The sequence below is a fragment of the Citrus clementina genome, unplaced genomic scaffold (assembly GCF_000493195.1).
Source record: "Citrus clementina cultivar Clemenules unplaced genomic scaffold, Citrus_clementina_v1.0 scaffold_5, whole genome shotgun sequence".
NCBI classification, from domain to species: domain Eukaryota; kingdom Viridiplantae; phylum Streptophyta; class Magnoliopsida; order Sapindales; family Rutaceae; genus Citrus; species Citrus x clementina.
This window is the reverse complement of record NW_006262201.1, coordinates 43,238,519-43,258,495: the sequence shown is the minus strand read 5'-3', so window position 1 is coordinate 43,258,495 and position 19,977 is coordinate 43,238,519. Positions and strand designations below refer to the sequence as shown.

Below are 19,977 nucleotides of genomic sequence, written 5' to 3'. Positions count from 1 at the left end.
CCAGTGATGATTCCTCAACATTCACAGGTACAATTTGATTTTCTTTTGTCACCGGCATCTCCACTTTGTTGTCGACTTCTTTTCCTTTTCGCAAAGTCATTATTGCTTTGACCTCTCCATGCTGCTGTGGTGAACTGGTACTCGCTTCATGCACTCCTTTAGGATTAGGCACTGGTTGACTTGGAAATTTTCCTTTCTCAACAGTCATTGCCAAGGTCTGAACTGAAGAAGCGAGTTGTCCCACCATCTTCTCGAGGCTTGAAACTGATTGAGCTTGTGAATTGAAGCCTGCTCTCAACTCATTTCGTAGTCCATCAATGGTGCGATTCTGTTGCTCAATCGTGGAGTGAGTAAGATTCTTGAGATTCTGGAATGAATCCTCCCATGGTCTGGGCTGAGAGTAATTCTGGTTCTGATTGTATGGTCTAAATGGTGGCTGAGAGGCTTGAGGATTTTGTGGAATTGGTGGAGCTGGAGCTGTTGGTCCATTCTGTTGGAATCCTTGAGACCATGAAAAATTGGGGTGGTCTCTCCATCCAGGGTTATATGTGTTGGAGTATGGGTTGTAATTTGATGGCTTTCTCATTACACCTATGGCATTGGCTTGATCTGAGTATGAGTCATGGTCATGTGGTTCTGTTGATTTAGCAGTCGATAACGATGCTATTTGTCGAGCAAGACCTTCAACCATCTCCTTGACTTCTTTGATTCCCGAAGTTGACTCGCCAATTTGAACCTCATTTACTCCCTTAATTCGTCTAGTATTCCTGAGTGATCAACTCCGTTGTTGGGAATTATCCGCTTGTCGCTGGAAGAATTCCCAAATCTCTGATGCACTTTTTGACATTAGCTCTCCTCCACTTGTTGCCATTAGCCATTCTTGCACATTCGGCAATAATCCCTCCAAAAAGTATTGGCATTGGTGCCATTTCTCGTACCCATGATGTGGACACTTCAAGAGTAGCCCATTGAATCGCTCCCATGTTTCGAAAAACTGCTCGTCCTCTCTTTGGGTAAACTCCGAGATTTCCCTGCGAATAGCATTGGTTTTATGCACTGGGAAATATTTATTCAAAAATTTAGTTACCATTTGTTCCCATGATGAAATGCTATTAGCAGGCAACATATTTAACCATGAACGAGCTCTATCCTTTAAAGAAAATGGGAATAGTCTAAGTTTAACATCATCATCTGAAAAATTCTCATATTTGAATGTTTGACAAATGGCATGAAAATCATTCAAATGATTATATGGATCCTCATTTTCTAGGCCATAAAATGTAGGGAGACAATTTAACACACTAGGTTTTAATTCAAAACTCCTAGCAGCTACATTTGGGTATCTTATGCATGACGTGCTCAAATTAGCTAAGGGACTAAAATAGTCCTTAAATGGCCTCTCCTGTGGTGCTTGTAAATCCATTTTATTTTTAACGTGTTTGTGTGTGCGAAGTGTTTTTTCTAATTCAAGGTCTATAGGTTCAAGATTATGTAATAATGACCTACGACCATGCATGCAAAATAAATAAAATAAAAATAAAGATGCAAACAAAACAAAAAATAAAGATGGGAACAAAACAAATAAAAATAAAGAAGAGTGAGAATTACGATACTAACCTTATTGCGCTATTACAACCTTTTTATAAAAATACACAAAAATAAATACGTGAAAGAAATTAACTAAAAATTAAATTAATAAGATAAACAAAACAAAAAAAAAATTACAAAGAAAAATAAATGGAAAATTAAATTACAGAATTTTAAAGAAGAGAAAAAGAAAAGAAATACTAACCTTTAAATGTAGATTTACTTTTTTTTTTAATAATTAAAAAAAAATACAAGAAAACAAATAAAAGAAATTATTCACAAAAATTAATTCTATGAATTAAAATTACTTACCTCCCCGGCAACGGCGCCAAAAACTTGTTGTGCAAATTTTAATGTACTCGCAAGCGCACGAATCTATTGTAGTATAGACTAATGGTGACGAGTGTCGATCCCACGAGGAGGTGGATTTTAATTGTGTATAGAATTAATTTTGTAAATGAGTGGTTGGATTTTTTGGTGGAAATGATTTGGAATATGCTAAAACTTAAATTAAAATGGCGATAATAAATTCTAAAATTGGTATTAAAATGGCGAGAAGAAATTGAAGAGAATTCTATTGAAATAACGTACTTGGGTATCTGGATCCGTATCAACATGCATCATGGGCTAAATAATTCGTATTAATGTCAATTAAATCATGAGGGGGGAATCCACACCTCATGAACCACGCTCTAATCAATATGGTGCTAAGGGCTTATCGTGCCAAATAATAATAACCTTATACTAGAGAGCCGGTGTAACCAAGGCGGTATCTAGACAAGACTATTATTATTTGTCGACGAGAAGTCAAAACATCCACAAAAATTAGAGGGGAAGAGAAAATAAATTTACCAAATTAAGCCCATGACACATGTTGAGACTTCACCTTCAACCCAAGCTTGAAAGAAAATTAGCCACTCATAGTTGAACTAGGGGCAAAATAGAAATTTATTAAAATACGAAGAAAATACAAGATGGAGAAGGAATTACAGAAAATGGATCCCAAAAATGGATTCAGAGATATCAAATTAGGGGGGGGAGGCCCCCTTTTTATAGATACATGGAGTAAATCATGGCCATCGGATTAAAAACAGTTTGGACGCTCAGGATTGCGCCACGTCATCAGTCAACAGTCCACGGTTTGACCACGCGGATGAACAGTAACACGGTTTGACCCGACTTTGAACAGTAACGCGGTTTGGTTGAAAATAATCCTGTGTGATGCATGCACCGTACGCGAGATTTTTCGTCCACTGATATGCTGCCATGTCACCATCAACAGTACATAAGAATTTTAGTCCAACAGGATCGTGACACCTCATCAGTCAATGCCACATCATCGGTCAATGCCACGTCATCATCCGTCTATGTGAACAGTGTCGTGAACAGTAACGTATACAGTACCGTACACGTGAATAGTACCGTACATGTGAATAGTGTCATTTTTCCTTTTATGCTCCTCCTAAGGTTTTCGACCGTCCTGAGTTCAAAAGTGATGTCCGTTTTGCCGTCTGATCTCTCCTTTATTGTGAAATGACTATAATGCCCCTAAAATACATAAAATACTTAATTAAAATAAAACACATGTAATTAAATCACAAGAAGGTTAAATATATAAAAGTAAGGGTTGTTAGTAAGACTTAAAATGTAAAATGACGGTTTTCTCCTTTATAAATATGCATTTTCTAACACTCAACAATGGGCCCTTGTCCAGGCCCTCATGTGTGAGGGCCGAGCCTAAGCCCGCGGGCCTAGACTGGGCCCGAGCTTTTTTGCCACCCCTAATCACGAATAATGTTATCCTCCACTCACACTCTTTGATCCGTTAGAACCGTACTTTGCTCTTATGTATTTTGAAATGAATATGAAAAATTACCAACTGCCACTTACTGTACCTTTTCGAATAATTGATAATATCATTGTGATTGACTGACTGACATGCAATAGAATTTAAAATTGCTAAGTAGAGAGAAAGCTGTGAGAAATAATGAAGAAAATTGTTTAGAGAGAGAGAGAGAGAGAGAGAGTTAATTTCTCTCAGCTTTCTCTCAATTATCTCTCCATTTAGCACCACTTTTCGAATTATTTAAATGAACTAACACAAATTAATAGGTACATTTATTATTTTGAATGAAATTTTAATTATACACTTTGATAAATTATTCTTATAATAAATTTTTTACATTCACATTTCATAATATATATTTTTATTTTAAATTTTAATTAAAAAATTAAAAAAAATAAGAGTTAAGAATTACAGATAAAGAAATTATATAATAAGAAGAAAAAATTTTAAGAGAAATTTAATATTCTAGGATTTATTTTTTTGATATAATTTTTAAAAAGGATGGTTAATTTTATATATGAATTGGCATTTTATCAATTAAACTAAGGGAATTAAAAAAAAATTCAAAAGCCAAAAGGGGGTGTTATAAGCATTTTAGATGGATGTTAAAAATCTCCACTCTAAAGCAAATGGGTTTGTTTGTCATGCAATGATCATAGCCAAAGATTGAGAGTAGTGATATTCAACCCCACATATTATATCACAAGATCCCACTTTCTTTTATGAGTAATGATACAGCCACAAACTCTTGTACAAACTTATTTTGTACAAACTTATTTTGTACAAACTGACGTGGCATTAATTCATTGGTTGAATGAAAATATAAATTAATAAAAACAAATCATGTGGGCCAAGTAATATTTAATTCAACCAATCTTATCATGCCACATCAGTTTGTACAAAATAAGTTTGTACAAGAGTTTGTGGCTGTATCATTACTCTTCTTTTATACCCTATGAATTTTTAAAATACCCCTTTTATCTCATAAACCCTTTTTTTGCACCCTTTACTTCTAAATTTCTTTGTGTTTTGTCATAACTATCTTTTTCTTTTTAAAGAATCGTATCAACACATTTAAATGCAAGTGTATCATCCATTATTTATTTTTTTTTCCTTTTTTAAGATCAACTGCTAGATAAGTGTCTATTAGAGGCTCTTTAGACAAATAAGCTTTTAAAGTTTAACATTTTGGAGTGAAAAAGAAATAAATAAATAAAATAAAATAAAATAAAGCTAAGATTGTGTTGTACTGCTCATCAAATCACTATAGACTGAATGAAATATTTTGTTTCAAGTAATTAAAACATTTGGGGTATTGAATTATTTATCAATTAAAAGCATAACAATATAACAAGAGAAGGAGAGAAAGCAAATAAAAGACACAATATTTAAAGATGAATTTTATTCAATCTCAAGTCTATACATATAAGAAGATGAATCCTTCTTTTATAGTCTCATAACCATACAAATGAAGTAAATAAATATATCATTAGTCATAATTTCTTATAAGATAGTAAAAGTTATAGGAGATGAAAAGTTATTTGGTGAAGAGATAAATATTTCCTTTGATGAACATCCACATAATTATAATTATTTCATAATACTCCTCCTTGAATGTCCATCCTACAAAGAATGTCTTATTAAAACCTTTGCCAGTGAAAACCCTATTGGAAAAATATTAGCTAAAGAAAAAAAAATACATTATTCATCTATCTCTTATAGAGGTGCAAACAGCCTCATTATAATCTTATTAGAAAAAACCCAATCAAACAAAAGCCTAGTGAAGGAAAAAAAAAGTACAATGCATGTAGTCTCCCATATCAATAACTCCCATTGTTAAATATGTTCCCCCTCAAAATAACACGGGTACTTCAAAGATCAATTATAATTTGTTGTAACTAACAGTACTTTGGTGAAAATAATCTGTAGGAACAAAATCATCTTTTGAAAGTTTAAAAGTATATAAACATCATTTTAATTAAAGAATATCATCATTTGTAATTTTGTTGATCTTCTTCAATAAAACCGAGTTTTATAGTTGTCCTATAAAGGACAAACATGCAATTTAAGAAAGAGAGATCTTTAGCCCTCGTAGAGGCATATTTAGCAGAAGCTTTGAAAAATCTCATTTGGCCAATCATATAATTTTATTCAGGATTATGAAAATTTTATTATAACAACTAAATTTTTGTGGACAAAAGTCTTATGTCAATTTTAATTTTTCTCTTGCACCAAAAACTAATTTACTGTTGATGAAATATTGATGAGATGCTTATATTATTTCCAAAAGAATGAATAATCCCCTTAAGGATACTAAATAATTTTACTCTTATAGGGAGATGATAATAGAAGAGAATCATAATTTTTTTCCCATCCTTCAGGACACATGAAAAAACATTTTAACAATACGTTAATTAATCCTTCAAGTATTCTGAATATACTTTCAAAATATATTTTCAATATCCTGAATTTAAATTGGCATGATTATTGCTTTGTTACTTCAAGAGCATTTTGGAACCATACAATATTCTTTATGATTTCTTTTTATGAGCTTTCAAAGATATTTCTTCAACTCTTGATAATAATACTTTTCCTTCATATTGTTTTATGAAACAAATTTATAGTCATCTTTTCATAAAATTTATAATCTTTCCTCTCATAGGAAATGATATATGATGAAGGAAAATTATTATTTTAATTTTACTATCCTTCGAACACAAGATATTGAGTAATATCACCAATTTTAGTATAGCTCTTTAGGAACATATTTTATCTTAACTTATGCCTACAAAGTCATTGGAAAATTGTATAATTGTAAATTAAATTATATTTAGCATAAAAATGAAAATGTAAAAATCAGTGTGAAAAGTATAACACACTCTTAACATAACTTTAATTTCTATTTATATTTGCTACTGCAGGAGCATATTTGCACTATAATTTCAAAATTTCTCCTTGAGATAGTCCAATTCAAACCTTTATGATTAAGATGAAAGAAGAAAAATTTGTCACACTAACTTTCTAGTTAGAGACTGGTGCTGATAACTTGTTAAACTATTTATCAATTAGAAGGACAACAATATAACAAGAGCAAGAGAGAAAACAAATAAGAGACACAATATTTAGAGAGGAACTTTATTAAATCTCAAACCTATACGTATAAGTAGATGAACCCTCCTTTTATAGTCTTATAACCATACAAATAAAGTAAATAATTAATAAATGGATACATCATTAATCATACCTTCTCATAAGATAATAAAAATTATGAGAGATGAAGAGTTGTTTTGATGGACATCCACGTAATTACAATTATTTCATAACATGGGGCTTATAATACGCAAGTAAAAATATAAAGAGAAAAAATGCTGGGTTATTGAGTTTGATTGGAAAGTAAATACAGCACCGTAACCGTTGCTGTTTATGATCGTTTCAATAGTAGTGGGCTCTCATGAGATGAAATGCGGGGCCGAATAACTACGGCCGAGGACAGTTTTGTTAAGGCCCAACACAAACACTACAAGGCCCAGACATAAACCAATAAAAAAAAAAAAGGACGGCGGAAGCAAAGCTTTAGCAGTACAAAGATGGCAGAGACGAGACGACCTCAGTTTTGATTTGATTGTTTGATTGAATAAAGACAGAGCTGAGAGCGAGCGGGCGAGAAATGGAAGATGATGAGATGAATTCACTGTTTGAAGGAATGGTGTTGTTTACACCATCCCAATTGGCAGCAGAGCAAAGCTTAGAGGAAGATGATGTTCCTAAAGCAAATCCTAATCCTAATAAATCTGAATCACCAGCTAAATCTAATGATATTGATACTTGTATCGAAGCAGCAGTATCATCTGAGCCCCTTGAGGAAAACCTATTCTCCGACCTCACCCTACAGTTACAAACCCAACCACAATCTTCCCCTTCCATTACGTATACGAAAACAAAGAGTTCTAGAAAGAAAAAGAGAGCTGCTGGCTTACGGATCGGATACGGTAGAGATACGACTCCCCACTCTAGTAGTGCACCTGATGATGACGATGCTGGTGATGATGACGATGTTACTTGTACAATTGATGAGGCCGACGTCGATGCAGAGGCCTCCTCAAAGAATTCATATTCAAGCATATCTGTACCTGTAGTAGTAAACGAAATTAACAATAACGATCCCCATCAAAGATTTGAGTATCTAAGAAGCGTGATTTCCGATAAACTCAACCGTGCCCGTGAATTGGCTGCCTCGGTATCTGCTGCACGCAAGGATTCCATCCGCAGAAGGAGGAAAGCCGCCGATGATGTTGAATTGGCTTCCTTAAGGCACTCTCAACTTGAAAAGCAGTTAGATGAAGCCTGCGAGGCTGAAGATTTTGAAGCCGCCCAGAGGATCAGCGACCTCCTTGCTGCTGCTGAGACTCATCAACAATCTCTTCTCATTGCCCTCAGAGATGCCGAAGCTCACTGCGATGCTATTGATTCCAAGATGTACGACGTTCTTGTTTCCCAGATTGCTGCTGAGCAAGATTGTGCCTCCCTGCTCGACCATTTCTCTGCTGTCAGTACTCTTTATTCTTCAAGTCTCTCTCTTTTTTATTTACCGCCCATGTCCATTCTAGAAATTTATTTATTTTTTAATATTTTGATCTACCTGCCTGTCCATACATTCTGATCGCTGTATTCGGATCTTCAGAAACAGATTTAAGATTGTCAGAATAGCTTTTAGTTTCTGCAAAACAAAAATTGGAAAAAAAATTGACAATTTGGTTATCCTCGTTGCTCTTTTATCCCCCAGGATGCTTCAAATAGTGCGGATACATTTTTGAAGAAAGCAGAATCACTATCTTCAGAGGAAATGGAGAAATGGCTTGCATCAACTGAAGCCTTGGAGGGTAGGAAGATAGAACTAGAAATTGAATCGCATTTAGTTAATGAAGCTCGTGCTGTGTTGAATAATTCAATTGAGCATTCGGTTGAAGATGACTTGAGAGAAAAAGAAATTCTTTATAAGAAAAAGGATATTCTGACCAATGAACTGCAAAAACTACTTGCGTTAGTTAGAGATAAAGAGAAGGAGATAGCTGAAAATGACTCTAATATCCGAGCAGTTGAGGAAAGGATCTCCATTGTGGTCTCTGACTTTCAGGAGTACCAATCTAGCATTAATGCAAAGTATGATAGCTTGCAATCTATCATTTCTCAGTTGAACTTGGAGAGTGAAGCGATGTCAATGAAAAAGAAGGAAATCGATAAGTTCCTAAATGATGAAGTAGACAGGGGTACAAAACTGAAGGAACTTGCCAGAGTTTCCGCAGATGAGGCAAAAGAATATCGGGAAGTTGTGGAACTAAGAAGAAGTCTAATGTCATCCATTTTGAAGTCTAGGGAAGATAAAGTGAAGCTTGCCAAGACCGAGGAAAAGCTTTCAGCAGAAGTCCAGACTCTGCAACAGGAGGCTTCTGCCGCAAGAGCTTCTCTACAGGTTAACTTTACTTCCCAATTATTTTATGGAATTTAATCTATATCCTAAAATCTTGTAGCGGTGTTGGTATTAATTTTGATATTTAGGGTACTTTTGAGTTTGAGTTGTTGTGGCTTTTAATGCATCTGTTATGAAATGGAGCTACTAAGTAATCAAGTATAATTGAGTGGGTTGTTGCTGCACATTATTTGCCAAGTAAAACAGATGTTTACCAAACAGTTTTGCTGATATACCTTCAAAATTAAAGCAGAAACACACAGTTATAAAGTCGATGCTAGAATCCTCAAAATGGAGAACATTCAACCCAATATTCTTTGCAATTGTGTTCTTTGGATGCTAAAATGGTGAAAATGTGTCGATACCTTAGATGCATAAAACTATTGTGTGAAGATATGAAAGAGTTGCTTGCTCTTATCTGTTTTTGCTTATGTCTCCTTTTGCATTTGGGAAAGCATGAGAAGTTACTGATCAATTTGCAATTGCTGACATTAACTGATTTATATTGCCTTCATTCCACATTTCTGTCTTATCTGATGCTTTTTGCTGAATAGATGTCCTTCTTCACTTTTCTTAGGAACTATCTTCAACAAAATCAAACATCCAGCAAAATATAGCATCCTTCAAACAGAGAATTTTTTTCATAGACAAAAGAGTGCCAGACCTCGAGGCAGAAAAGAAAGTTGCTGCTGCTGCAAGAAATTTCAAGGAAGCTGCGCGACTAGCTGCTGAGGCAAAGTCATTGAGTGTTGAAAAAGATGGCTTGCAGCAAGAAATGGAGAAGGCCGTTTTGGAGCTTGAGAAGCTTGAAGAAAATATCGAAGACACTATTAACCGACTGCAGGAGATTGAAGGACTAATCTCATCCAAGGAAAAAGAGGTGGCTATGGCCAGATTCCAGAGGTTACGTATAGTTGCTGGTGCTGCCACAGCAGAAAGATCAGCAGCCTTAGAGTTGGGTGACCTTGAAGAAGCTAACCTTTTACTTGCCGAGGCTGAAGCAGCAGGTCAAGAAGCTAAAAAACTTGAAGAAGCTAACCTTAAAGAGGAGGAGTTTACAAACCTACCAGAACACTTCATCTCCATGGAACTTGTAACCAACTTTGGAAGGAAGCAGCTAGCAGAATTGGTGGCAGCCATCCATCTTTCAGCAGCCTAGTCGGCCTATTTTTGGACAATTGTGCAAAGCCTTTTGTGTGGCATTTGGGGCAGCCATTATTGGCAACATCATACTTCCTTCAGTATTTCTGCTACTCGATTCATCAATTTCTTGGATGCTATGAGAAGTGACTCCCCGTTGCACTCCCATTCAGGTCTGATTGTGGGTTTTGATTTTTGATCCTTGCTTTTCAGGTATCTTGTTATCTTGCCAGTTATCACTTTGGCATAGCCATTGGGCACACCATAAAAATAGGCTGAAAATGGAAATTTTTTAAAAGAAAAAATCTGAATCATCTTTTGTGTTCCTGTGTATCTACCAAGCAATTTTCAGTAACATTTTGTGTTTTCCATATTTGGTCTCCTTGTCCTATATTCCTATACAATAGGATCAATTTCAATTTGTTCAATCTTGTTAGCAATAACTATCATATAATTTGGTTCCAAAATCATTTGTACTGTGGCAATTAGAGCTTCATAAACTGTTCTTTTAAATGGATAATTTAATTGGTTGATTTACGTGCGGCGCTGCACCAATTCTCTGGAATGAATGACATTGTCGGTTATGAATGTATGCAAGTCTTAACCAATCTCCTGTCAGTCCATGAACCACTCATCGCAAATGCTGTAAGTTGGGCTTTCAATAAAACACAAAAATAAATAAATAAAGACTTGCTATTACTTTAGATACCCTTCCATCCAACAGAAAACCGTCAACCCAGTCACGTTTACGAATTTGTTTTTCATAAAACAGGACGAAGCCCACTTTTATTGCGAATCAAAAGGAATGAGAGAGAGGGACTCCTGAAAATAATCATAAATACAAAGCGGCCATATTTTCATTTCAACCCCTCTTCCCTGTGTGAATCAAACCAATAAACAATCAAGGAGGCCTTTTTTTGCAATTTCCTTAACAGCCTCAAACCACCGGAGTAAAGCTAGATCTACAGCCTGCAGAGTTCACCATACCAGACGCTAGATGTCAATTTGTCAACTTCACCGGCCAATTCTAATGACAATCCAATCCGCATTCCTCCAGGAGTGGACCATCTGGCTTGGCGAAGAATGGATCAATCCTAATCCACAACAGGGAGAAGATGGATGCAAGCAAAATTGACCACACTACAACGATGGTTGAAATCCTGTTATGTCGACCGATGAGACCCTTAAGGAATGGAAAGAGGTGAATTATAACCCACAAGGCAAAGAAGAGCTTTCCAAACAGAAGCCCCCATGACTCATGCCCATTATTGATAGCATTTGAAACTCCAGCAACCATTCCTACCAGGTTGATTATTAGCAATGTTGTTGGAGGAATTAGTAAAGTGGTCCATTTAAACGCATATAGCTCGGAGAAAGCTTCAACATCCCCTGCTTTTGATGTCACAGTGAAGTCTGTATCAACACCTGCAAGAACTTTTAATAGCCCCTGGAACACGGCAACTGGATGTGCTGAAATCCCCCCAATTACCCAAAATTGCTCATTTCTCCACCATTCATCAATACCAACCCCGCTCCACCTCATTTCGAGGATGCTCGTCGCAAAAATACACATGAAAAGTGACATAAAATACAAGCCAGCAACAGCGGTCAGCTGCAATATGAACAAAAAATTAAAGAAAAGTAACATTCATTAAGTCTATATCTCAAGCAAAATTTAGTAACTTAAAAAAGCGAAGCCATCCTTTCACCTCTGGAGTAATAAATTTTCCAGTCAGCAAGCATACGGCTGGAAGAGCACAATAGACCAGCAAAGGAATTGAAGTAAAGGGATACAGACAGGCATTTATATAAGAGAGACGCTCCAACCACTTCAAACCCCCTCCATAACCATACCAGACAGGACAATGTCTACTCAAAAAAACTTCAACTGATCCAAGGGCCCATCGCAATACCCAGTGCAGACAAACAGAAAGATTAATAGGCGCAGGTCCTTTAAAAGCAGGCCTATCAGGAATACAATATATGGACCTCCATCCATGACAGTGCATTATTAAACCGGTCAACATATCCTTTGTAACCGAACCATAGATCCAACCAACCTGCATTGTACGAAAAGTTAGCAAAGCTAAATTAGGATGTCAACATCAACATCTAAGTGAAACATCTTAGTACAAGATTTCAAACATTGATCTTACCTCTTTGCCCCATTCTGTCTTAACCTCATAGCCACAACTAATGACATGGATGGCTTCTTTCAGCAGAGATGCAAGGCTAGCACTTTTTGGTGTCCCACCATCCTCCAGCAGAGTAGATGCCACAAAAACAGGAGATTGCCCAAACTTCTTTTCCAACTCCTGATGAAGCAGCGTATCGGACTTTTCACCTTCAGCTCCTGCATTCAAAGCCTTCAAAGTTAGATGGCAAAATAATTGACTTTTGCCGGAGAAATAGTGTGTGTGTGTGTGTGTATTGGACTCGGTATATATTACTCGGCGCACACACACACACACAATTGAGAAGGTGAATATATTACAAGTGACTCTTTATAAGCATACAGAAATTTACCGACCAAAATTCACCAAGAGCCTAGAACAATAAAAGGACATAAAAATAAAAAACATAACCCTATTTACAGGCATAATTTCATCCTGACAAACATTAATATCCAGCTACTCCTATGTATAGGTTTTATCAAAATTATCCTGAAAGTCTACAGGATGATATCACACCTCATAGTCAAGTCCAAAATTCAAAACCAGCCTAATCAATAGACAGGTGGGAAACATCCAACTAATATTTACTAACAAAATAAGTCAATAGGAAAGCCTGAGTGAGTTTCCAGCCAAACTTTTTCAGTTGCTTAAGCAACGCATTCTAGAAATTGCGGCTCTGTCAATTCTTAAATATCATGGAGCAAAAAGGAAGGCTAAAAACAGCAGTAGGCAGTCATAACTGATTTAGATGTATTCCACATTGACAGGAATTACCTTCAATGCCCTCTTCAATACCCTCCCAAGCACACATAGGAGCTGTATCTTTCATTGCAAATTTTTTCTTTATTTCGGACTTTGGTCTGTTTATCTTCTTCTTCCTCCTCCTTCCAGAACAACAGTGTCCACTGCAGAACCACTTAGGCAAGCATTTGCTAGTTCTAGTTGGTGACTTTTTGGTTTTGGGAGCATCATAACCATAGAATGCTTGCCTTCTGAAAACACACCCCGTCCCAACATTTATGGGCCCTTGAATGCCATCCAAACCTTTCATGTTAATCTAAAGTGGGAGACAAACATTAGTTTTTCATAGTAGAAGAAGAACTTGCTAAAGAAATAAACCAATCAAGGTTTTTTTTTAAAAAAAAAAAAACCTGTAGATGCATGCTTACATCAAAGAACACAGTTTTCCGGTTGGCAAATCGATCATCCTGGTTAATACCATCAAACCTCCGTGGGAACTGTACATAGCATACTCTCTTTCCTAGCAATGGATCCATCATGAAGCACATGGCCTCTCTAAGAGCTTTACTGTTATTAATGTAATGATCACAGTCCAGATTCAACAAATAAGGGGAATTTGTGAGCACAGCAGACACTCTGACCTGTTTAGCAACAAGGCCGCGAGAAAACACAACAAATTATCAAGTTTCAGTGAAATGCACTATAATATGACAAAACTGATTCTTTTACCTTTAGATGCTTACCAAAGCATTCATTGCTCCAGCCTTTTTGTGGTTATTAAACCCAGGTCTCTTTTCTCTGGAAACATATACCAGGCGTGGTAATTCATTTCCATCGGTGTCAAGCCCAACACTTGGGCCAAGAAAAATCTACGAAGTCTTATGAAAAACATGTTACGCCAGAATGGGTTGTGATGGATTTCACATAAAAAGAAAACCAAGATACATGTACCTGAATCATGGCAGGATGGTCGCGGACATTATTGCCCGGTCATGGAGTCCCATCTTGCATCGTCCACCCTTCTTCTGGGACTATTTGTGCCTTCGCTACCAAAGCATTTATCCGAACCTTAAACTGTTCATATTCTCTCTGGAATTTTGATAAGCATAAGAGATACTGTAGAAGCACAGAGAATGACATCATGAACATGGTGTGATGGTGAGCAGAAAAGTATTTACCTTCATTGCTCTTCGTTCCCTCACAAATGATGCAAGAACCTTATCTTTGAGGTAATCTATCTTCTGAGCAAAATACCACTCTGGTGCCCTGGGCTCAACTTTAAAATTTTTACAGAAAGGAACCCATTTCCTTGCAAATTCAGACGTTTCTGATAGTGCCTCGAATGTGAGCATGGCAGCACCGTCATCAGAAACATAACATGATACCTTGTCAACCGGATAGTCCACTGCAAGAATGGATAAAACTGTGTTTGCAGTCACCAATGACGGTTCTTTTATTGGGTCAACCGTACTTACAAAAATATCAACTGGCATTAGTTTAGAAGGCTGGCCTGGTTTCTCATACCTAACAGACACATAGAGGCAAGAGGTGTAAATTTATTCAAAAGCAGGATAGTTAGCTCTCGAAAACACGAATAATGAACAGATTGCTCACCGCAGAGACAATCTGTCCAGATAAGTTTCCCTGTCAATAGGGAGCCACTTGGGAAACTGATCAAGAATCCATGAAAGAGCAAACCAAACTTCACAGATAACCGATATAACCCACAGTGCGTATGCGTCCTTCACAGGATGCATAACACGATAATGAAAGAAGAACCCGAGAACTACAAGTCGAATTATGACGATCATCCGGTAAGGGTTGATTTGGCTGGACGGAATAGGTATCTTTCTTGACAATGGCTGTCTTGCCTCATCCATTCTGATCCACAAAGGAAAAAGCGCAGCTTCACATAATCAGAGATCCGTGGGATATTGAATTGATTAAGAAAGGAGGAGAATCAAAGGGAAAACCTTAAAGCAATTGGCATGTAGAGTGGATGCATAGTTTTGATAGTTTTAATCAAGAGCGGTAACATCAAAGATGAGACAGAATAATCACTAGGAGAATTAAATAATGTTACAATTGAGGAAAGAAATAAATTACATGAGAGAAAATGTAATTCATGGATGCCATTAATGTTCTTACTAATCTGTTGTTCTAATACAGAAAATAAAAATAAATTTTGGAAAAGAAAAATCGATGTAGCTTGTTATACAAGGAGGGTAATAAAAAAACACAAGAAGGATTGTACTGACAATGGAAAATCGGGAGCATCAATATTGTAACCCCAGTCTTTGCCGCCAGTGTCATTATTCAACGACTGTAGCTTTTCCTGTTTTTGTTTCCAATTCTCCACTCTCTCCTTCCAAGCAACACTACCATAGCCATAAGCAGCCAGGTCCTTGGAAGGATCCAAGGATCTGGGTTGCACTGCCCAATGAAAATTAAACAAATGCCAGTAAGGAGAAAGAAAGGATACTAAGAACAGGAAAGGATAAGCAAGGTCCCTCCCCTAAAGTTTACCAGGATCTGAATAAGGAAAAGGATGAATCCTTTTGCCCCCTCCCATGAAAGAAGGTACCAAAGCACGTTGTTCATGGGGAGTATCATCAACCAGCTGACCGTTGGTAAGCATAGGAACTTGAGGAAGGGGCACCTTAGGCAAGTAGGAATCAGAAGCAGGGCCATAGCTGATGTTACCACCATGATCATGAAGCATTGCTTCAGCTCCATGCTGCCGTCTATCAGTCCCATCAAAATTTAATTCGTTCTCCAAGTCATCAATGTCATCCTCTTCTTCATCACCCTCAACTCTGGCACTACCTGCCGGTGAATTCAATTAACAAAACATGCGTACGATCATACGTTTAAATACATATGTACGTACATCTATACCTAATTGGAGGATTAGAAGAAGAGTGGAACAAAAAGGTCAGTAAACATACCCTTGAGACGTCTGAATCGGGTCTTGCACTGAGGACAGACTTGATTTCCTTCTCTGCGTTCGTACTCGTAGCAAGTTCTGCATATGGGAAACGCACACTCATTACAGGCCACGAACGGGTCTCCTCCATCCACAGGGAGACCAACATCATCTCCACATATATGGCATTTTTGTCCACCTAATTGCTGCAACGGTCTAGCCTGCTACAAATTCAACATTAAATAAATTAATAAAGCATATCTCTATGTTTATGTGAATGAATTGTGTAAGAGCAATCTTACTGCAGATTCTCTATCTCTGCGTATAATTATGAGTTCGTTCCGGTTGTGAGAGCCGGCAACCAAACCCGCACTGACCTCCATTTTAACCTTCTGTTTCTTCTACTTTTTAGTGATATACAGTATACATGTAATATGGAGATCAAATTTTGATATGGACTTGGAGTTGGAGACAGCTTAATTTTATCAAATAGCAATAGTATCGGCGGCTATAGAACAGAGTACAGACCAATATCTCCAAATATTTCATCATGCTTAAAAATCTCACTGTTGCCTCTATGATCTTTTATATTGATTAAAGTCTCAAGATCTCCAAATTGAAAGCACCCTCCTATTCGTTTTGCGGCCCCTGGCCCTGCTTCCTTTTGGGGTACAATTCTTTGCTTCTCATAACATATCAATTCAATCAACAATCAGTTATAAATTAAGGCCTGCCTCCTAACTATTAATTGTTTTACCATTCCTTATTAAGGTAAGGTACAGCTTCACTTCAATAAATCTCATTTCAGCAAAAGATAACCGAAGGAGATGCAATTTAGTTAGTTTTTTTTTTTTTTTGAGAAAAAAGTAATAATAATAGTTCCTACTACTACCATGGTATGCGTAAAACGCATAAACAAAAACTAGAGTCCAGTCCAGCGTTTGTACCACTCGTTTCTATCATCTACATCTCCGCCATATTGTAAACTAAAAACACTTTTTTAAAACTAATTACTATAATTAGATAGGAAAAAAATAAATTGTGAACACGGAGGTAGAGTGAGTGCCAGATTTACAAATCTTTCAGGAATATATTATTCGTTTATCTACTATATCTGTCTGTCTTTCACCTCGACCAATGATTGGTTTTACAGAAGTCATCACACTTTTCTACCAGAATATTTAATGTTTAGTGGCATAGTTTCTTCCGCCCATCCTTAAACCCTATGCTATAGATCTTCGAATTTATCAAAATTTGAGAAAACTATTTATAACTTTCCAGAAGTTGAATAAATTCTGAATACTGAATCTTGTACCAAATCAGCATTATATATATATATAGTAGTTTTCTGGTCTAGAATTTTTAAGTGCGGGAAAATCCAAAATAATTTTAAAATCGCATTAAATTTTGTTGGGATGGTCGTGGATGAGATTAATATGAAGTCAAAGAAAACGGTCATTAGAGGCGACATCAGTAGTGGTCGGTGATGGCTCTCTGATGGTCAAGTCGGTTAGAAGTTGAAGGAGATGAGGGGTTTTAAAGAAACTCTTGGATAAGAGAAATTTTGAGTGTTTTTGAGAGTGAAGACTTGTTTTTTTTTTGTGTGAGGCTAAAATGCCCTTATAAAGTGGACTAAGGGTATCTTTATGTCCTTTTGGACCGTCGTTGACTATTTCCCTCCTCGAATAGAGATTTAACAATAATTTAACCTTTCTTATTGAGACTCTTGGCTTCTTAAAGTTGGATAGTCTTTGCTGACATCACGTCTCTAGTCTTGAAATGAGCCAACTGGGCTAAGAAGTATCTGATTTCATTGTGATGGAGGATAATATATATATATATAAATATAGAAGTGTTCTAATCTAGGTTTTAAAATGTGGGAAAGTTTTAAAATATTTTGGAGATTGATGTTTTACAATAGAATAATATTTGATCTGCTTGAACCTCCACATTTTAATTTAACCTAGGAAAATTATCTACTGACCATTTAATTTTGTAGACATTATTGAAAATACACAAACATTTTTTTAGCAGTAATTCATATGAAGTGTACAAAATATAGTTCCACTGTTAGAAGGCTAATGCTAAGTTACATGCATGTACCTTACACCCCTCTCACATGAATAGTGAATGATGTGTTTTCTTCTTCTCTACTTTTTATTAGTTTTAAATAAGATCGATGATTAGCCTTGTGTCTTACTGCTGCTAATTCTTTCTTTTTTTTAAAAAAAAAGAAAAAATTGATTCTATTGCAACTTTGCTTGAATTCTTTTTATTTTTTTTTTTGGTTTAGTGTGCGGTTCTAATGTGGTCATTGGGTTGAGTTCAGGATTAGATTTGGGTTTTACTTCTTTTAGTTAATTTTGTTTTAATTTTGGTAATTTTGTTTCATTTATTGTAATTTTCATTATTTTTGTTTCATTCATTGTTTAATATCTAAATTACAAACAAAAACCAAAGTCGTCTAATTTTTCTGTCATTTAGTTAGGATAAAATAGTAATTTTACATTAAAGGGATGAATTAATCATTTTATCAAAGATTATGTTAAATTCTCTCATGGACTTTGGATGATAGTGGAACAATGATATATTCTGTAAACCTGGTGGATTGTTACTTAAAAATTATTTTTGTGGTTTTTTAATAAAGTTTGAAAGATTAAGTGGTCGATAGATAATTTTCTTTTAACATATCTATTTCCATGAATTCCGTTATTAACAATTTAATTTTTTTATTTTCTTTTGTCTCTAACCAGCTCTCTCTTTCCCTCTCAATTAGACATTGCCTTCCAATATTACTGATCATAGCAGGAACAAGACTTGCTTCTATAAGATGGCTTCTTCTTTATATATCAAGTACTTCTAATAATACAAATAAATAGTAGACAAATAAATAATTTAAGCAACAAATACAATGACATGTGAGAATAGATATCTCTTCAATTCGTTTGGTGTTTTTAATAATACTTTATGGCAGATGATCTCATTCATTGCCTACCACCGTAAAATGTTGTACTCCATGGAAAATCTTTTAGCTTCGTATTTTTTGCCCATGTGTCAGGAGAACAAGTCAGAATCAGAAACAATGACGGGAATACAATGCTTTCAGTTGCCGCAATTTGTGAGCAATGTTATGGCAACTGAAATGACGTGGAAGACGCATATTTGGAAGGGGTTGCAAACCAATGTGGTTGGATACTTTTGCATTGAGGTCGCTCGATTTGGGAGAGAGTGTGTGTGCAGCCCCCAAAAAAAAAAAAAAAAAAAAAAATAATGTTAATAAGAGTAATTATGGAAATAAAGAGATTACTTAAAAAGTGAGGGTGAATGAGATGAGTAAATGGAGTTAAATATCATTACTCTTTATAATAACCCCCTGTAAGCATGAAAAACCTGATGACGACTGCTCTTTTAGCTCATAAGTATCTCACAAAACAGTTAATGGACCAGAAATTTAAGCATACTTCTATTGCTAGACGAAATTACATAAAAGGACAGCTATGAATTTAAATAAATTAAAATATCTTTACAATTATAAATTACGAACCCTCCCATCTTCAAATATTGATTTATGCTATAATTAAATTTTTTTAATAAACTCAAAATAATTTTAAGACAATGAAGTAATAAATTACCTAATTGTATTATTATTATTTTTTAAAATCTAATTAGCTCCATTATAACATTTTATCCTTTTTCATAATTTTAATAGAAGTAAGGTTATAAATATAGTAAGTAGGGTTTCATAAGGTTTTTAAAGAGGTCTTAGGAGCTCAACTCTAAGTTTTTAGTTCATGAAATGTTTGTGAGAGATATTTGAGAAATAGGCACTTAACTCATCCAACCCATCTAAAATAAATGCAGATTAGGCTTATCCCAAAAACTATTCTCAGTTGTTTTAATATAGTTACAAAATTAATTAATTAATTAATTAAAACAAGTGAAAAAATAAAATACAAACAATAACTATCTCTCAAATTTCATTGCAAGTTGTGAAAATTAACCGATGAATTGGTAAATTTTTTGCCAATCCAATGTAATCTACAACAAAATCACGCGGACTGGAAGCACTTTTGCTCAACCCCCCCCCCCCCCCCCC

The 19,977-nt window shown here is 35.6% G+C and overlaps 2 protein-coding genes across 2 annotated transcripts; one reads left to right on the top strand and one right to left on the bottom strand.

Annotated features, from left to right (window-relative positions):
- Positions 1 to 7,005: 7,005 nt before the first annotated feature.
- On the top strand, positions 7,006 to 10,517 carry LOC18043083 (centromere-associated protein E). Its single transcript, XM_006435453.2, has 3 exons — positions 7,006 to 7,979; positions 8,217 to 8,903; positions 9,478 to 10,517. Exons 1-3 carry the CDS (start codon positions 7,101 to 7,103, stop codon positions 10,057 to 10,059), a joined length of 2,148 nt encoding a protein of 715 aa, XP_006435516.1. The 5' UTR covers positions 7,006 to 7,100; the 3' UTR covers positions 10,060 to 10,517.
- Positions 10,518 to 10,891: 374 nt separating this feature from the next.
- On the bottom strand, positions 10,892 to 16,264 carry LOC18040955 (probable cellulose synthase A catalytic subunit 3 [UDP-forming]). The gene is given in 13 exon segments (XM_024184277.1): positions 10,892 to 11,652; positions 11,750 to 12,100; positions 12,197 to 12,393; positions 12,989 to 13,271; positions 13,384 to 13,596; positions 13,699 to 13,824; positions 13,907 to 14,044; positions 14,134 to 14,479; positions 14,570 to 14,836; positions 15,214 to 15,388; positions 15,482 to 15,781; positions 15,904 to 16,102; positions 16,184 to 16,264. Coding segments are annotated over 13 exon segments (3,261 nt in total). The 3' UTR covers positions 10,892 to 11,067.
- Between the last annotated feature and the right edge of the window lie 3,713 nt (positions 16,265 to 19,977).